This window comes from Pleurodeles waltl, chromosome 9 (genome assembly GCF_031143425.1).
Source record: "Pleurodeles waltl isolate 20211129_DDA chromosome 9, aPleWal1.hap1.20221129, whole genome shotgun sequence".
NCBI classification, from domain to species: Eukaryota; Metazoa; Chordata; class Amphibia; order Caudata; family Salamandridae; genus Pleurodeles; species Pleurodeles waltl.
In genome coordinates this window covers 614,517,748-614,535,020 of record NC_090448.1, presented here as the reverse complement: position 1 = coordinate 614,535,020, position 17,273 = coordinate 614,517,748, and the positions used below count along the sequence as shown (strand labels likewise).

At 42.3% G+C, this 17,273-nt stretch overlaps 1 protein-coding gene across 4 annotated transcripts in view; it reads left to right on the top strand.

The window, feature by feature from the left end:
- DHX34 (DExH-box helicase 34) overlaps window positions 1–17,273 on the top strand; it is a 387,340-nt gene that overhangs the window by 139,223 nt on the left and 230,844 nt on the right. For 3 of the 4 annotated variants that reach the window (XM_069207613.1, XM_069207612.1, XM_069207615.1), the window contains exon 9: window positions 11,689–11,790. The exons of the other annotated variant lie outside the window; for it this stretch is intronic. In XM_069207613.1, the coding sequence (XP_069063714.1) occupies window positions 11,689–11,790 (102 nt within the window). The remainder of the gene's footprint in view (window positions 1–11,688; window positions 11,791–17,273) is intronic. 4 annotated transcript variants of the gene reach the window in all.

The window sequence follows — 17,273 nt, the reverse complement described above, 5'->3', positions numbered from 1 at the left end:
GACTGGTCCAGCCATATTCAGGTGCTAGTGTCAGCTCCTCCCACCAGTCTAGCCTTGAAAGGGCCCTTCAAGATATGCAATGCACACCTAAGCTCCTTTTGCGTGACTGTCCAGAGTGTATGCAGGAGGCCCTTCTGTCAGCTACACATACGTGGATTCCAGAGGCGGGCACAGAATGGTTAAGCAAAAAAATGACCACTTTCTAAAAGTTGCAGTTTCAAACCATCTTCACTAAAAGATGTATTTTTCAATTGTGAGTTCAGAGATCCCAAACTCCAACTTCCTATCGTCTTCCCATGGGAATCTGTACTTGAAAGATGTTTCAAGGCAGACCTCTTGTTAACCTATGGAAGAGATGGCCTTTCAAAATGCACAATATTTCACTATCAGGACATGTAAAAACACACTACTACATGTCCTGCCTTTCTAAATACACTGCACCCTGCCCATAGGGCTACCTTAGGGATGACTTATATGCAATAAAAGGGAAGGGCTAAGCCTGGCAAGTGGGTGCACTTGCCAGGTCGACATGGGAGTTTAGAACTGCACGCACAGACATTGCACAGTCGTGAGTCTGAGACACCTTTGGAAGGCTACTTGTGTGGTGGGCACAACCAGTGCTGAAGGCGCACTAATAGCATTTGATTTATAGGCTGTGGGCATACAAGTACACAGTACTAGGGCCTTACTAGTAAATCAAATAAGCCAGTCATGGAAATATCAATCAATAGCACACTTTAGAGAGGGAGCACTTACACTTTTAGCACTGGTCAGCAGTGATAAAATGCACAGAAACAACACACAGGCAAAAACGAAGTCACAAAAACAGGACGTCAGAAAGCAAAAAGACAGGGGAAACACGCCAAAAGATGCCAGGTATAACAGCGCCTCAACAGATTTGAGCATGCGCTTCCCCACAGTCCTCATTTCTTCATAAAGTAAGAAAAAACAGCCCTATTTCAAAAAGAGTTCCATTTTGGGAAGAGACGTCAAAACCCAGGCTCCCTGTACCCCTTGTGGAGGGAGAACAATGAATCCATGAATGTATTTGCAAACAAATGAACACACGAAATCGAATATGAGAATTGTTATGAGCACACTTTAGTTTTGTGAACCCAGAAGTCTCTACCAAGTACTTTTTAGGTGCGTGTCATACTCATGGCCCTCCTCTCTGCCTCTTCACTTCTGCTTCAGTTTTTGGCACTCTGTCAGCATCCTATCATCTAACTCCCGACTGCTGGTGAATTTTCTGCCAGTTCACGGTTGGCGAGGCACTGTAGGCTGAGTGTGGGGTCAGTTCCCCATTCAAGTGCTCGTTATTTGTATCGCAAGGGTAAGGTGAGCAAGTTGGTGTCATACCTGTAACAGGTGAGAAAGGTATATTTGTATCTTGCTTGGACTTTTGTGCACTTAAATCCCGTCCATCTTCCGGTCTGTCAGCTTGGTGCTGTTCTTAGTCCCTTTATCCAGTCTTTCATTTGGTTATTGAAACTGGCTTCTTTTTATGAGCTTAATTTACTAAGAAAAGGAAAACGTATTGCCAGAATCCACTGTGTATTTATAAAAAAATGAGTAGCTTTAAGAAAAGAATGGAGGAATCCGTATCGGCTGGCCATACTTTCAGTCCGTTTCCAGCAATGTAGAAATAGCCAAAATAACTTCATTCTTTAACTCTTTATTTTCTGAAACTGGTATTGTTATTGGAATATTTGAGGTTAGTTCCCAGCCTACGAATGAGAAGCATGTCAGTAGTAGTAAAATATTCTGTGCTGATCAGACTGTTTGTGACCTACTTGACCCTTGACGACAACACGTGAATGAATTCACCAGTTATCGGATGTGAATGATCTGCTCATGTTAGGTAGGGGATGAAGTTATATCATTAATTGCTACACAGTCCTGTTATTGACTGCCAAGTGCAAGATTCTTTAGACTTAATTATGGATACATCTGGTTTTAATATACTTGATTCCAAGGTGAAACAGTTAGTTGTGGAGACTAATACATCAGGAAACTACTGTGAATTCTCAGTGGGGAGCTAGGATGAATTGATGAATCAGGAAGACTCTAAAAAAAGGAATCGTAAAATTCAAGCGGCTAAAATAAACAGTTTGAGTCAGTTTAATAAATCCCTAGTTGCAGCAATGAAAGCCCTAAATTGGCAGTCTGACTAGCTAAAACTTTAACTGGACCTGTTAACCTATCACAATCCCTGACATCGGTGTCTCCGTCATTGACAGCGAAATCAATAGATTTTTCAAACTGTTTGATAAATATTCTTTTTTTTAAATATAAAAATGTCTCTACCCCCTACAACCACCCCCACCCCGTTTTTGAGAAAGTATGTTTTTTGCCATCAATATTGCAATCATTGAGGGATGGATTATATATTTTTATAAATTAGAAGACAGCGGCCAAGGAAAGGACAGTATCCCAAGGGGCCATGAGAAAAACTTTCAGGCACATCATAATTTTTAATCAGTTTCAAATTTCCCTAGTAAACTTATTTTTATTGAAATGGCCTTGTCAGGTCCATAATTGGGCAAATCATTCATCCACTGAGTTAGTCACCAACTTTAACACAAACATTTATTGGGAAGATGTCCAAGGCAAGTGGTAATATGCAACTTCAAGCAAACAGGGCAGTGTAGATTCACCGTCAAGAGAAAACAAGAAGCGGCAGGCAAAGCTAGAAAATTGAAAAATATAGTCTACTTTTATTCAGGTTTTGTCAGGTGGTAATAAACGTAATACAGCATCATCTACATTATTTCCCTCTTCAATGACAACAATGTTAAGGGCAATACTAAAGTAGAAATCACAGAGTAGTATATTTTGAGGAAACGGACGTAGATTCAGCCACCTCTCACTCTGGTGTTCAAACGTCCACGAACTTTGCTGGTTCATACTTAAACTCCTGTCCCAGTATTCAGGTGCCCAGCCGCTTTATATCGTCAGTTAGCAGCGGAGACAATGAGGCTACACAAATGAAGGCCACTCACATTCCAAAGAAAAGGATTTATCTTCACAGTCTAGTAGGACAGTGTATGGTATGACACTTGTTAACGTAGAATGTAGTAGTCATAGTGTCTGTTTCACGAGCAACAAATACCTTGTCTTGCAAACATTAAGGAAAGTCCTCTAGAGTATTCAGAGAATCTATTCAGAGAAGTAGCTCAGAAGAGGATGGTGTTTTATATTGGGAGCAAAGGAGTAAATTATTCTTCATGGCCGAGTACAGCTCTAAAAGCCCATGTGACAATAATTAGAGGGAATATAATTTACTTGTCGCAATAAGATGGAGAACTGGTACATCAAATAGGGATGTAGTTATAGTAGGTGCAAGCTCTACTGGATAATAAACAGTAGTAATCTGGGCTACCATTGAAATTGTGGATATGGTATGTAACTGTTTAGTACCTTTTATGCCTGGGAACGTGTTATTGAAACACCGTGCCCCACTACTGGGTTGACTGCCGCTGTGGTACAGATAGGCGAGAAACGGTAGAAAAATTGACAGCGGCTTTAAGGGGAGCAATATGTAGTTACAGCCACATTAACTGCTCGGCCACTGAGCTGCAAATCCCTTGTGATTTAATCAGCCGCGAGCAGCAACTCATGACATTGGTCCATCATAAGCAATGAAATATTGTGTTGGATGGTAACAGCAAGAGAGTAGCCAAGAAAATAAAATACCCCCCACTTTGAGCACTATTATATCAAATATCAGAGCAAAATTAGTGACGCCAAATTTTGCTATGAATGTCAGTGAGAACTATTCACCCAAGGAAAATTTGCAAATAATTGTTGATACTAATGCATTTTTTAGCATGTTTTTAAAGGAGTTTGGTCAAAAACTGCATTTACCTTCTATTTACTTTTTTTCGTTCTTTCACTCTATCTTCTTACTTTCGTTTTTTCTTTTTTATTGTGTGCTCCGTTCTGTCCATCCTTCCTTGCGGCTTACTATTGTTCTTTCTTTTATTCTTTCCATTTTCATTTTAGTCCTCGCTCTATTTTTCTTTCTGTTCGTCCATCCTTCGTTTCTTCCATCTATCATTCTTTTTTCCTTTCTGTCCTTTTTTCTGTTCCTGTTTAATTTTCTTTCCATTATTCTTTCAATTCTTTTTCCTTCCTTTCTCCTTACTATTCTTTTGTTTCCATTTCCCCTTCATTCCAACCTTTTTTAGTTTTTCTGTTACTTCATTTGTTGTTTTTTCTTTCCTTCCACCCCTCCTCCATCTCCCATTTCTTTTTTCCATTGTTCCAATCTATGTTCCTGCTCTCCATATTTATTTCCCTTGTTCCAGTTTTCATTTTAGTAATGTGTTCCTTGTATCTTTTTTCTTGCTGTCCCTTTTTCCATGCTTCATCGTATTTATTTACTATCTTTGTTTGTACCTTTCTTTTTATGTCTCTCTTTAATTCCATTTTTATTTTATGAGGTTTTCCATCTGCTCTATTTGACTTTCACTTATTTTGTCTTTACCATTTAAAACAATCTCTGTCTGTCAGTCACCTATTGGTTTTTTTGGCACTCTCTGGCCCTCATCCCACAGCTTTGCCATGGTAATTATTCTTGATGCACAGCTTGCCAAAGATCTAAGGAAGAAAGGGCCATAAAACATTTTTTTTTCTCCAGTGGCATCCCGACTTAAGCTGGTAAAGTGGGTGCTTCACTATGCCATTGGATTACAGCTTTGGCAAAAAAATACATAGGTTCTTGCTGAGGACGATTTCCAAATTCTGTAGCAAGCACCATAAGATATTGTCCTGGAATGTTGCAGGACTGCATCACTTTCAACATTTTATTGATTATCTGGAATACTAAAACTCCCAGGTAGTTCAAGTTACCTTCTGCTGAGTTGCAGGGGTTTGCTAAACATTCCAAAATGTATGGCCCTTCTGCCAGGGGTTTATCAGTTTGTGGGACAACATCTATAGAAGACAAGGCTGTTCAGTTCATTCAATGCCCCAGTGTCGTGTAAGAGTTTATTATCGAGACCTGGACGGGACATAATGGTGCCAGTTCTCTACAGTGTTAGAATCAATTAAACCAATGAATTGTCACATGAGCATGATTAATGATAGTGACTTTAAATTAAACATGATGGGTTCTTACGATGGGATGGACATTTAGATGAAATTGACTGCCAAAGGAATACAAGTATTGTTTGGTTACAAGTAAGACAAGGATATGATCTTGAAGGCAGTATAATTCTGGAATTATTGCAAGAGTAAATGAAAATCCATTATAAAAACATACTGTCAGACATACCTTTGCAAATGCACTCTCATTTCCACCAGTAGATAGCAATCTTGGATTATGTTTTGCTCTTCCACCTCTGTTCATGCTGATTCCTGACTCTGTTATAGACACAAGTCTGGAAAGCAATTTCTTTCCACAAGCGATCCTCTTTAAACTTTCCTGTAGAATAGTGAAAGTTCAAAATGCTGCTGGAAATTTGACAGAAATGGCACAAATGAAATAATAAAATCAAATTTGAAGATCGAAGAAGGATTTATGAAAAGGAAGGGCATGCAAGCTGGCCCTATGTCCCTTGATATCTTAGGCAGGATCATGATGGGTTCGGTGATTAAGTGAGCAAAGATTTTTCTATCTTTATTGCCTGTGAGGTATTGTGGTATAAGGAGCACAACACATAAAAAAGAATAATATTTGGTACAGAAGAGATCTTAAATAGAAACAACAACCTTTAAGAACTCAAGTTAGACCATTAGCAAGCACACCTCTTAAATATGAGTCTATCCTTTGGATAAAAACCTATAAAAAGAAGTATCTGTAGGAAAGTAACCTCTTTCTAGCATGGTCTCCCCCACTTTTTGGCCTGTGTGTCAGTGTATTTGACTGTGTTCACTGGGATGCTGCTAACCAGGACCCCAGTGATTATGCTCTCTCTACTAACTTGGTAACTATATCTTTTTCTCCCCACAGTTGGCATACTGGTCCCCCCATGTAAGTCCCTGACATTTGGTACCTAGGTACCCAGGGCATTGGGGCACCAGGGGATCCCTATGGGCTGCAGCAGTTATTCTGCCACCCAGAGGGAGCCCATGGAAAAGGGTTCTGCAGGCCTGCCATTGCAGACTGCGTGAAACGGGTGCATGCACCTGTTTTGTCACTACAGGTCACTGCACCAGGTCACTGTAAGTCATCCCCTATGGTAAGCCCTCTCAGCCCAGAGGGCATGGTGCAAGTACCTGTGTGTGAGGGCACCCCTGCACTAGCAGACGTGCCCCACAAACTCCAGACCCATTTTCCCATATGTAACAATATCAAGTAAAAAAACAGGGAGCATCCCCTCATACACAAAGGGGACAGGCTTGTAACACCAAACATAAAACTTCCCCACTGACACGACCTGTGCTTATTATTTAAATCTGCATTGTTCACCTATGATTTAATTCCTTGTTAACCATCCTAGTATATCAGAAACCATATAATAAATTCGCTAATAAATATATAAATGTAATTGCTCATTTAGTTTAACACTCACTTATTTTAACTCATTCATATTTGTTTACATTAAATCCATAACATTTTTCAGAAAATCAATAATATTCAGTGCACACAACAATTACAGTATTACACGGCCCATTACTCATTTCATTTTGCACCATAACAATTAATACAAGATAGACAAGAAAATCCCCAAAACTGTTGAAGTGGCATTTCAGTGGTTTCTTACATACACACTGAATATAATAAAAAAAATAAAAAAAAAAAAAATATTAAAAAAACGGAGAAATATTCTACTTTGTAGTTTACAGTAGATATCAATAACTATTACTTCGTGTACAGTCAATGCATATGAAGTCTCCTTTTTTCATCCTAACTGTTCATGCTTTTATCACTCTGTGTCCACACCAAACTCCAAATAGGACACTTTTTTGTCATGCCTATGTTGTAATTATGGGGGTTACAGAAGTACATCTATTTCTCCTGTATTTTAAGGATGATGGGAACACATCAGTATTCCAAATTCTAATCACATTATCCATAATAAAAATATTCAGTTTATTTACTTAACATATGCTTATCCTTTTACAGACTCTAAATAAAATCACTCTTACCAGTAGGCATGCCGTTATTTCATGCGAGACCCTATTTTTATTTAAATTCATATTGTGTTTGTTATTTCACCACACTCACCCTGCCGTTTTAATGATTGGCTTACTGGAGGCTATGAGCCCGGCCAATCCCTTCAGTGTCTTGAGAAATAAGTCTCATGCATAGAGCTCCCTATTGGGCTCATTTATCTTTCTGAGCCGAAATCTTTAACTTATGCTTGCCAAGAAGTTCGATTTTCCTCCAGGTTAAAACTTGTCTCTCTATCAGTGGAATAATGAGTTCACTCGCTAAAGAATATTCCACTGCTGTTTATTCAAAACTTTTATTTTTTTCTGGCTGAAGGTGAGGATATCCACATTACTTTCTTCGTCACACTATGAATGTAGATTTTTGTACGAGTGTTAAATGTGCAAAAATATAGAAGATGATATTGAGATGTGGATGCCCTAATACAATTTTACGAAACAGAGTTTAAGCTTATTGTAGTAAAATTAGCTTTCGCCTTTCTGCTTTGACTCGATAAGTCTTACTTTTGTTTTGCAGATATCGGTCTCACAGTTTTAGGCCCTATTGTTTCTCTGTGGTCTGTACTTGATGAAATTTTGACACAGTAGCTCAAATAGTGTCTCTTGCTGTTTTCAATTGCATCCTCCCTAGATCAGATGTAAACGGGTCTCTGGGTTGGCAGGTGTGACTTCCGAGCCGTACGGGGCTCCCACTCTGATGACTAATTGTTTTGACAGAGGCAACACCAGTCTCTCCAATATTGGTTGGATAGTAAGTCACACATGAAGCTTGGTACTTTTTGGAAGCCTTGATGCAATTCACAACAGGGACCGCTAAGACAGAGAGGGGAACCCCATCGCACATCGGTCGCTCCTGGCTACTCTCTCCCATAGTTACTTGCTTTCTGTATTGGTGTGGTGGGCTTCTCTTTGAAGGGCCTATGACACTTTTTTCACCCTTTCAGTAGGCTGGCATCTAAGCTCTCCGCAGACCGTCTCCTCTTCGAAAAGAAAGTGCAGACTTCAGGTGATATCCCCTCACCTCTGACAGAGTAGCTATAATGCAGACACAGAGCGCTGGTCACACTACAGCCCTTCGAGTACTCTACGGAGCACTCCCTTTCTTGGTCATGAACTTGGAACTAGAACAAAATGTTATGGGTTTGGAGTCCACTTTTTTCACACATTTTCTAGACAGAGGATGTGGATCCACTGTCTTAAGATTTCTGACCTGCTTTGACTTGGTTCTGAATCAGATTTCTCTCTTTGGCTGTTCCTCTGTGCCAGTTGATTGCTGTCACAGCAAGTAGGAATGATGCTGGTTCCAAGCGGATCCATTCAAAACAAAGGCACAGTAAAGCATGAGTTCTCTGTCTGGCCTCAGCCTTTATGAAGCAGTAATCAGGGACAGACAAAATAACAAGCCCCACCTAGAAATGTTCTCACCTTGAGTAACAGAAACTGCAATTACATCTCTCACCTCTGCCATCTACCTTATGGTAGAGCTCATAAAGAACTAATTAGCAGTCCTTGCTAACAAGGCCCTCAATTAATTTCTGGTTTCAGCATCTCTATTTATTTTGTACTGAGCTAAGCATCACATTCCATTTGGTATTTCAACAATATACTGACAAACGTAATGTGTGCTGTGAATACCAATATCACCAGACATACATTCTCTATTAGACTATGAGATCACAAAGGAACTCCTCCAGTTTGTACAGTAATCCATGTTGAGATACGTGATTGCAGATTCTGTCCATATTAGCGTAGTATGAAAATAGGCCTCTAACATGTACACTGATAGTTTTACAAAACTGTAATCTCATTGATTTATCACTTCCTTGAAATCATAAAATATGGCTTGTGCAACGACGCATACTGAGTCAAACTCAAGATAGTATATGGTAATGGATAGGAAATGGCAACATTGCAGCGCTAATGCACCACTATTGTGTTTTTTTTTTATCAGTTTCACTTTTCCTTCTTATTACAGTTATAATATTTTATTACAGTGCAAAAGAAGAGCAGTGACATGCTTTAAAAGCTCAGTGCAGCAAATATATAACCAGCAGTTCACGAAATTCAACAAAACATGGCATACCAAGGATTGCTGTCATCTGGGTTCTACACTTTGAGAAGGTACATTACTCACACCACTGAGGTTAAATACCTAAATGCCTTAGTGTTAGTAATGGGGTCTCTAGTTGGCAGTGGTTTACACCCTGTCCAAGTAGGGACCCTCACTCTACTCAGGGCAAAGGAGTCACACAGCTTAGATAACCCCTGCTCACTCCCTTGATAGCTTGCACGAGCAGTCACGCTTATCTCAAAGGCAATGTGTAAAATATTTGTGCACACACACACACACACACACACACAAACAGTAACACAGTGGCAGTGAAGACACCACAAAAGTACTGCACCCCCAGTTTATAAACATAGCAAATATTTATATGAGTAAAACAAGACCAAAACGACAAAAATCCAACACACACAAGCAAAGATACATATTTTTAAAGATTAAATCTCAGTAAAGCGCTTAGAAACATAATAGCTCCAACTGGGGCTATCATGACGTCTTAAGTGGTTCTTAACAGTCCGATGCCATTCGTGAGGGAGTGCGGGCCAGTCACGGAGTCGCACGGACCCCAGGCACAGTACCTTTGAAAACAATGAGGAATCAAAGACGTTGCATGGAGTTGGGGAAGTGAGCCGTCTCTGGAACTGGTGTGGCGTCTGTTCCTTACTGCCACCAGCAGGCTAGGCACCCGTTCCTTACTGTGAAACAGTAGAGGTGAGGTGTTGGTTTTTATGGTTGCAGGGGAGGTGATGCGGCATCAGAGGTGAGGCGTCGGTCCTTATGGCCTTGTGGGGTCTATGAATCCATTAGATCAAGATGCGAGGCGTCGACTTCGCAGTGACCCGATCAAACCTTGGGGGTTACACGTGCTGCGGCGGAGTCAGAGTCTGGTGTCTTCGAAGGTGCTGCGATGGCGTTGGGCCTTTGGCATCAGTCGCAGCTGTTGCATTCAGAGGGTACCACGGCTCAGGTGCAGACAGCAGTGCGGAGTCGGACACTGGTTTCGAAGTCGCTCTGGAGTCGATGTACTTGGTTTCTTCTTGGTTGCACCAGAACTCACTCCCATGGGCCCAGGGACTGGATTTGGCACAACGTGGCAAATCAGGACTCTCAGCAGGAGAGCCCAGGTACTGGCAGGTGCAGCCTTTGATGTCCCCAAGACTCCTAACAGGATTCCAGCTCAGCCCATTCTAAAATTGTGGTCTCAGAGGTCCTATACATATAGTCATTTATGACTTTGAAGTGAGCAAACTTCAAAGGAAAGTCCTTGTAGTGCACAAGACCCTGCCTTTTCTGCCCTGGCGCTAGACACATTCCAGGGGATTGGAGACTGCTTTGTGTAAGGACAGGCACAGCCCTATTCAATTGAAAGTGGCAGCTTCTCCTACCACTTTAGCCCAGGAAGACCCATCAGGCTATGCAGGGCACACCTTAGCTCCCTTTGTGTGACTGAGTGAATTCACAAACAGCCCAACTGTCATCCCAACCCAGAAAAGTATTCCAAAGACGAGCTGAGGCACAGAATGGTTAAGCAAGAAAATGCCCACTTTCTAAAAGTGGCATTTTCAAACTTACACTTTTAAAACCAACTTTACCAAAAAATCGTTTTTAACTTGAGTTCAGAAAGCCCCAAACGCCATACCTCTATCTGCACCCATTAGGAAATTACACTTGAAAGATAGTTCAAGGCAATCCCCATGTTAACCTACGAGAGAGATAGGCCTTGTAATAGTGAAAAACGATTTTGCAGTATTTCACTATCGGGACGTGTAAAAAAACAAGTACATGTTCTACCTTTTAAATACACTGCACGGTGCCCATGGGGCTGCCTTGGGCCTACCTTAGGGGTGACTTACATGTAGTAAAAGGGAAGCTTTGGGCCTGGCAAGTGGGTGCACTTGCCAGGTTGAATTGGCAGTTAAAACTGCACACACAGACATTGCAGTGGCAGTCTGAGACATGTTTACAGGGCTACTCTTGGGGGTGGAACAATCAGTGCTGCAGGCCCACTAGTATCATTTGATTTACAGGCCCTGGGCACACATGGTGCACTCTACTAGGGACACCTTGTCTTCCCTTCCTCCAGTTTTGATCCTCCACCCTCCAGTCACAGAAATACAGGTGCTACACTTCCACTGCCTGGAGAATCTATCCTCATCCTCCATATTGTACATATCTAAACAGGAGGCATCCAAAACTGCCTTTATCACTACATAGAGTCACACTACCATATGTGTGCTGTACACTTTATGCATATACACATACTTGACACATACAGTGACTGTCAGCTCAGAATTCTGGGATTTGCGTAGAAGCATAACTTTACACAAGAGGGGTCAGTAGACAGCATTGTCCGTGACACAGCAAAATGTTCTTAACACACTGATGATATTTATTACCTTCCAAACAGATCCGATTGGAAGCTCTCATCATCTGAGACTGAGAAACATACACTGATAAAGAAAATACTGTATGTTTCTCAGTATATGTCTTTGTTTCTTATGCAGATTAAATCTGACAGAGGCTGCAATTCAAGAAAATGGTGCCGGCGACGAGGCCTGGAAGAGCAGAGGTTATATGAAATTGCAAACTTGAGACGCCAGTTTAAGGTGGGAAAAATGTGTTTAAAATGCAATTACAAAGTGTTTTCAATGAATCTCTATGTAATACGAAGTGGAAATTAAACTGAAATGCCAGATTAACTGCAATAATAACATGGTAACGTTTTACACCTTTGTTTCAATTTGCTTGATTTCTTATTTCATCCTTCATCCTGCTGTGAAAAGAAACCTGAACTCCCTGCAATGGTCTGTTTTGTTGTTTTTGTTTTGATATGTAGAGTCCTTGCTCCACCAGATTGTTCCTTCAGAAAGCAAAGTGTAACTGAGGTTTGCAGGGTGACATGCATTGGTTACACTGTCTTGATGCTGCAGAACTTCTGTACAGTAGCATCCATATTCAGTATGGAGCAAGTATATTTTCAGCCTTCTTCTGAACTTGAACCATTCATGTTCTCAATTAAGATGCACCAGGAAGGTGTTCCAGTTGGAGAAGCTTTGGAAGGAAAAGGATCTTTGGCAAAAACATTTGTAGTTTAGCCATCAGATGGCCAATAATGTACATTTGCTCTGGGTGGACCAGGCCTATTCTAGTGAGGTAGCAAGGCATATCACCATCCTGACATTTACGTGTCAGTCGCAGTGCAATTGGATTAATCAGCAGCCATTGGAAGTTAAATATTTCTGGGGATTGTGGTAGGCGTGCTTTATGAGGAAGGCTGCATTGTGTATAGCTCACAACAGGTTATTCAGTAGTTAAGTAACAAGCTTAATATGCATTTTGTTGCAATAATTGAGTATGACCCTTAAATATTTTGATGCATCAATAGAAGGTGAAGGTTTAAAAAAAGTCTCAGAGGCATGCTTAGTAACATCATTCACCTGCAGTACAAAAAAAAATCTTAGTATCATAGATTCTCCCCTGTGGCAAACTTGATGCTTAAATCAATATTTCTGGAGCACTGGCGAGCTCCTGTATCAATGTTTATGTGCTTGGTCCTCACTTGGAGCTGCAATTCTGCTATGTTTCGTGTGTGCCCGATGGTTGTACGTGAAGTATGTGTTCATGTTCATATGTATGGCATCTTCACATACACCCCTGGAACAGTTTCAGAGAATTTTTATTTTTGTAGCCCATCCATGTCACTACATGTTTCTCTGTTCAATTTGGCTTACAAGGCACATACCATGGCAGTTTTCACATTCAGCTCATCAGGGCATTCCCCTGGGAAAGACGATTTGAATATATATTTTATTTTTTTAGATCTATTCTTTTTCTATTTTTACTTTTGGCATTTTTCTCATCTCAATGTATTCTTCTCAATTTCCACTAGAGCTGAATTTTAATCCAGTGTATACAAACCCTTGGCAATATCATACTAGAAAGGAGCCCTCCTTCTACCACTCATCGGTTGTGCTTTTTCTCACTTTTCAGCTACCATTTCAAGGTGTCCAAACTCCACTGAAAGTCTGAGCCACCAATCTTTTCTTCTTATCATCTGGCCGAAGGGTTAATAATTCAATTTGCATTGCTTAACAGTGCTTTTGGTAGTCCGGGAATCACTTTCCAAATAATTTTGAGGCTGAGTACTCTTGTGGGCACACTGAAAGTGACCGCAGTGGAGTTAGCGAAGCAAGAAGTGACATGCTGGAATGCATCTCCAGCTACTTAAAGCATGGATAAACAGGTGAAGTTTTCTTTTAACTATCAGAATAGACAACGTATGGGTCCACTGATAAGCAGTAATTGGCTATAACAGTGCACTAAACCACCCAGATGCAGTATTTCACCAGATCATTTATAGTGGAAGTGTGGAACTTCCCACGACAGTGAATTCACGATATGGTGATGTCTTGGCTAGGCAAAATCACACCCATATGGCGTCACATTTCATTTATGCATGCTACTCCTTTTTGGTGCTTGAGTATTCAGGTTCACCACAAATGCAGGGCTGCCTTTGCCATCTCCGTAAAAAAAAGCCCATTTGGATACATTTCCTGCAAGAAAAGCATTTGAACCCTTGGAAGGTTTAAACATGCTTCACTCAAAGTTTAACTCTCAACTTACAAGTGGAACTATCCTCAGCTGTGTCTTAAATGCAGTGTGTCTTTTTCATTAATAGTTATCATCTCTTAACTAAGTGCCTTTACTTCATCCCAGAATACTCTTTAATTTCGGCACCGGTAGAGGAGTCTATGATCATTGCACAAACCAAATATGAACAGGGTTTGATGGCCTGTGTTCATATGCGTGTGATTCGGTTAAGTTGCTATCCCATCCTGAGAACGTACTTCAGCATTGCTAAAAAGTTACAGGAAAGATTTGATAGTCAAGTGAACCAGCAATAACATTATTGCATTTCATTGCCACCTGTCATGGGCCATACATTTGAGACTAGCATTATATAACAAGTTGATATAATAGTTATTCTTTCGTTCTCAAACATGAATGGGGTACGCTTTTTAAAGCACCAAATGTTTTCTAGGTAATGTGAGTAATCCTGACAATTTGAACCATGGTTGCTAGGATATATTAGAGATGTTTAGGATTCCCACCCCGCCGCCCATTTTTCATATGGATAGCACAATAGACGCCCTGTTTGCTTGTGCAGAAAATGGAGCTTTAGGTTCTGTCAGGAACTTGACTGGGCATTTGTGCTGCAGCTGTCACACTCCTGGATACTTTCTTCCTGTGTCTGGTTTGTATTGGGCTGGGACGGGAGTCTTATGGCTAATCTTGGGTTCAGAAATCGGAGCCACCGGTCTCAGCTCATTCCTTTACGTACTGGTTAGAGAAGGACAACAAAAATGCTTCAATCAGCCTTTGCATAGGCCTGCAGAAGTAGCCTACTTTGCATCTGGGGTATACCGTATGTCTTAACTTCCATAAGACATTTGTCTTCACTCTTAGGCAGATGTGGAATATTTCACATGCCATGCAGCTGGAATCCAAGAAGCACACATGGTTCTCTGCACAAATACAGAAAACCTTCTGAAGCTGCCAGTCGGTTATATGAAAATCCCAAATTGGAATACCAAACATATGTAGACTGCATATACTCCAGAATCACTAGACAGTGGGTGTTGTGTACTCTGGTCAGAACTGCCTAAGAATTGCAGAACCCATGTTTTCCTCCGTTCCATATCCCAAAGTGAATACTGCGTTGGTAGTGGTTTTAACAAATGTAAGGTGACTAATGTGAAATGCTGTTTGCTGAATGCAGTACTTGCCACAAAACTGGAATGGGGCGTCTTAGAAGGAGAAGTCTGAAAGCCTACTCTTGCTTATGTGTGATGTGCCTCGCCTTTCTTAATTGTATGGTTTAAAAAGGGAGAAGCAAATAATAATTTGTTGCGGACATTTTTTAGGTAGGTAAGTTGATGGGAGAATTTTTAGAATTGAAAGTACTAAAGTGATGGAATCTGAGTAAAATACTGACTGATGAACAGAATGGCACCTTCATGCTTTGTAACTGCACATGCTGATTTGTTAGGGACATTGAGCACCATGAGTTACCCTGAACTTGTGGATTGTTGACTGTCACATTGTTATTTCTGCCTGCACTGCTTTGAGACTTTTTGCCAACTGTATACTGGGTGCATTAACAAATGCTAAAAGTAGGAAGTCTTGAGAAAGCCCTATGACTCACAGCGTTGGCTTCACAATTGAAGAAAATAAAATTGGCAGACTGAATCATAAATTGTTTCAAATTGAGTTTTGAGTGCATCTTCACTTCGTTAGAGTTTGTACAGATAAACATATATGAACAGAAAAAGACCGATGCAGTCTGACCCTTTGTAAGCCTTCACAATCCACAGATGCACATAGTTTACATCCTTACGACTTTCATTATCTTATGCTGTTTTGAATTCATATACTGTGATGAATACAGATACATTTAGAGGTTGCACAATATGTCCATAAATATGCTTCAACATGACATAGGTGTTCATTATGACCCTGGTTGTGTTCTGACCGCCAGGGTTAACATGGCGGTATCACCTCCAACAGGCTAGCGGTAATGACCGCCAAATTATGACCATGGCGGTGATCCATCCCATAGACTGCCAATGTACCACACCAACCGCCAGCGCAGTACCAACACCGAACACGGCGGTAGCCACCTACAGGCAGGCGGAAGACAAGGATCCGCCCACCATAATATGACATGGCACACCGCCACGATTTCCGGGGCAGTAGCAACGACACCAAAAGCCTGGCGGAAAGACATCATTTAAAAGGAGCCACTCACCTCCAGGGACACGCAAGAGTCCGCGGCCGCCATGGAACCTGAACTGCAAGTATTCCCAATGCTGTACCACGCCATGGCCGTTCTGAAGCACCAACACCGCCGCCGACGGTGAGTACAGCTGCCTAGCACACCAGGGTGGAGAGGGGGGGGTGGGAGGAGTGACACATACTCCCAAAACACACACTGTACACATACCCAGAAACACATGCTCAAGAATAAACAGTAACAGAACCTCGGAGTAAAGAAAAGCAGGACACATACACAGTTCCAACCAAGGTATTCCTTTTGTATGAATATGTAAAATGCAAAAACATGCAAAACTGCAGAAATAAATAAATGCAGGCCCAAAGGTTAATCCAAAGTCAATAATGGCTGCAGGGCAAAGTCCAAGCCCCAACCTGACTCCAGACAACATCGGGACTCCACTGTTCAGGGGCATCATGTTGGAAATGGGCAGGCAACTCAGGGGGTGGGGTGGGTGGGGGTTGCAACTCATTGTGAGGGGGCTCCTAGCCCACTGGTTCTGGAGGGGGCTTCCTGCCCACAGCATGCGGAAGAGGCTTCCTGCCCACAGGATGAGGATGAGGAGGAGGGGGCTTCCTGCCCACAGGATGAGGAGGGGGCTGGCTTCCCACAGGATGAGGAGGGGGCTGGCTGCCCACAGGATGAGGAGGGGGCTGGCTGCCCACGGGATGAGGAGGGAGCTGGCTGCCCACGGGATGAGGAGGGAGCTGGCTGCCCACGGGATGAGGAGGGAGCTGGCTGCCCACGGGATGAGGAGGGAGCTGGCTGCCCACGGGATGAGGAGGGAGCTGGCTGCCCACTGGTCCTGCAGGGGGCTTCCTGCCCACAGCATGAGGAGGAGGGGGCTGCCTGCCCACTGGTTCTGGAGGGGGGGTTCCAGCCCACAGGATGAGGAAGGGGCTGGCTGCCCACAGGAGGAGGAGGGGGCTGCCTTCCCACAGGATGAGGAGGGAGCTGGCTGCCCACTGGTTCTGGAGGGGGCTTTCTGCCCACTGGTTCTGGAGGGGGCTTTCTGTCCACTAGTTCAGGAGGGGGCTTTCTGCCCACAGTATGAGGAGGGAGCTGGCTGCCCACTGGTTCTGGAGGGGGCTGATTGTCCAGGGTTTTCTGGGGGGCCTCCTTGTCCACGGATGTCTGGGGGGCCTCCTTGGCCTTTGATTTCTTGGGGGGGGGGCTCCTTGGCCTTTGATTTCTGGGGTGCCTCCTTGGTCTTGGATGTCTGGGGGGCCTCCTTGGCCTTTGATTTGTGGGGGGCCT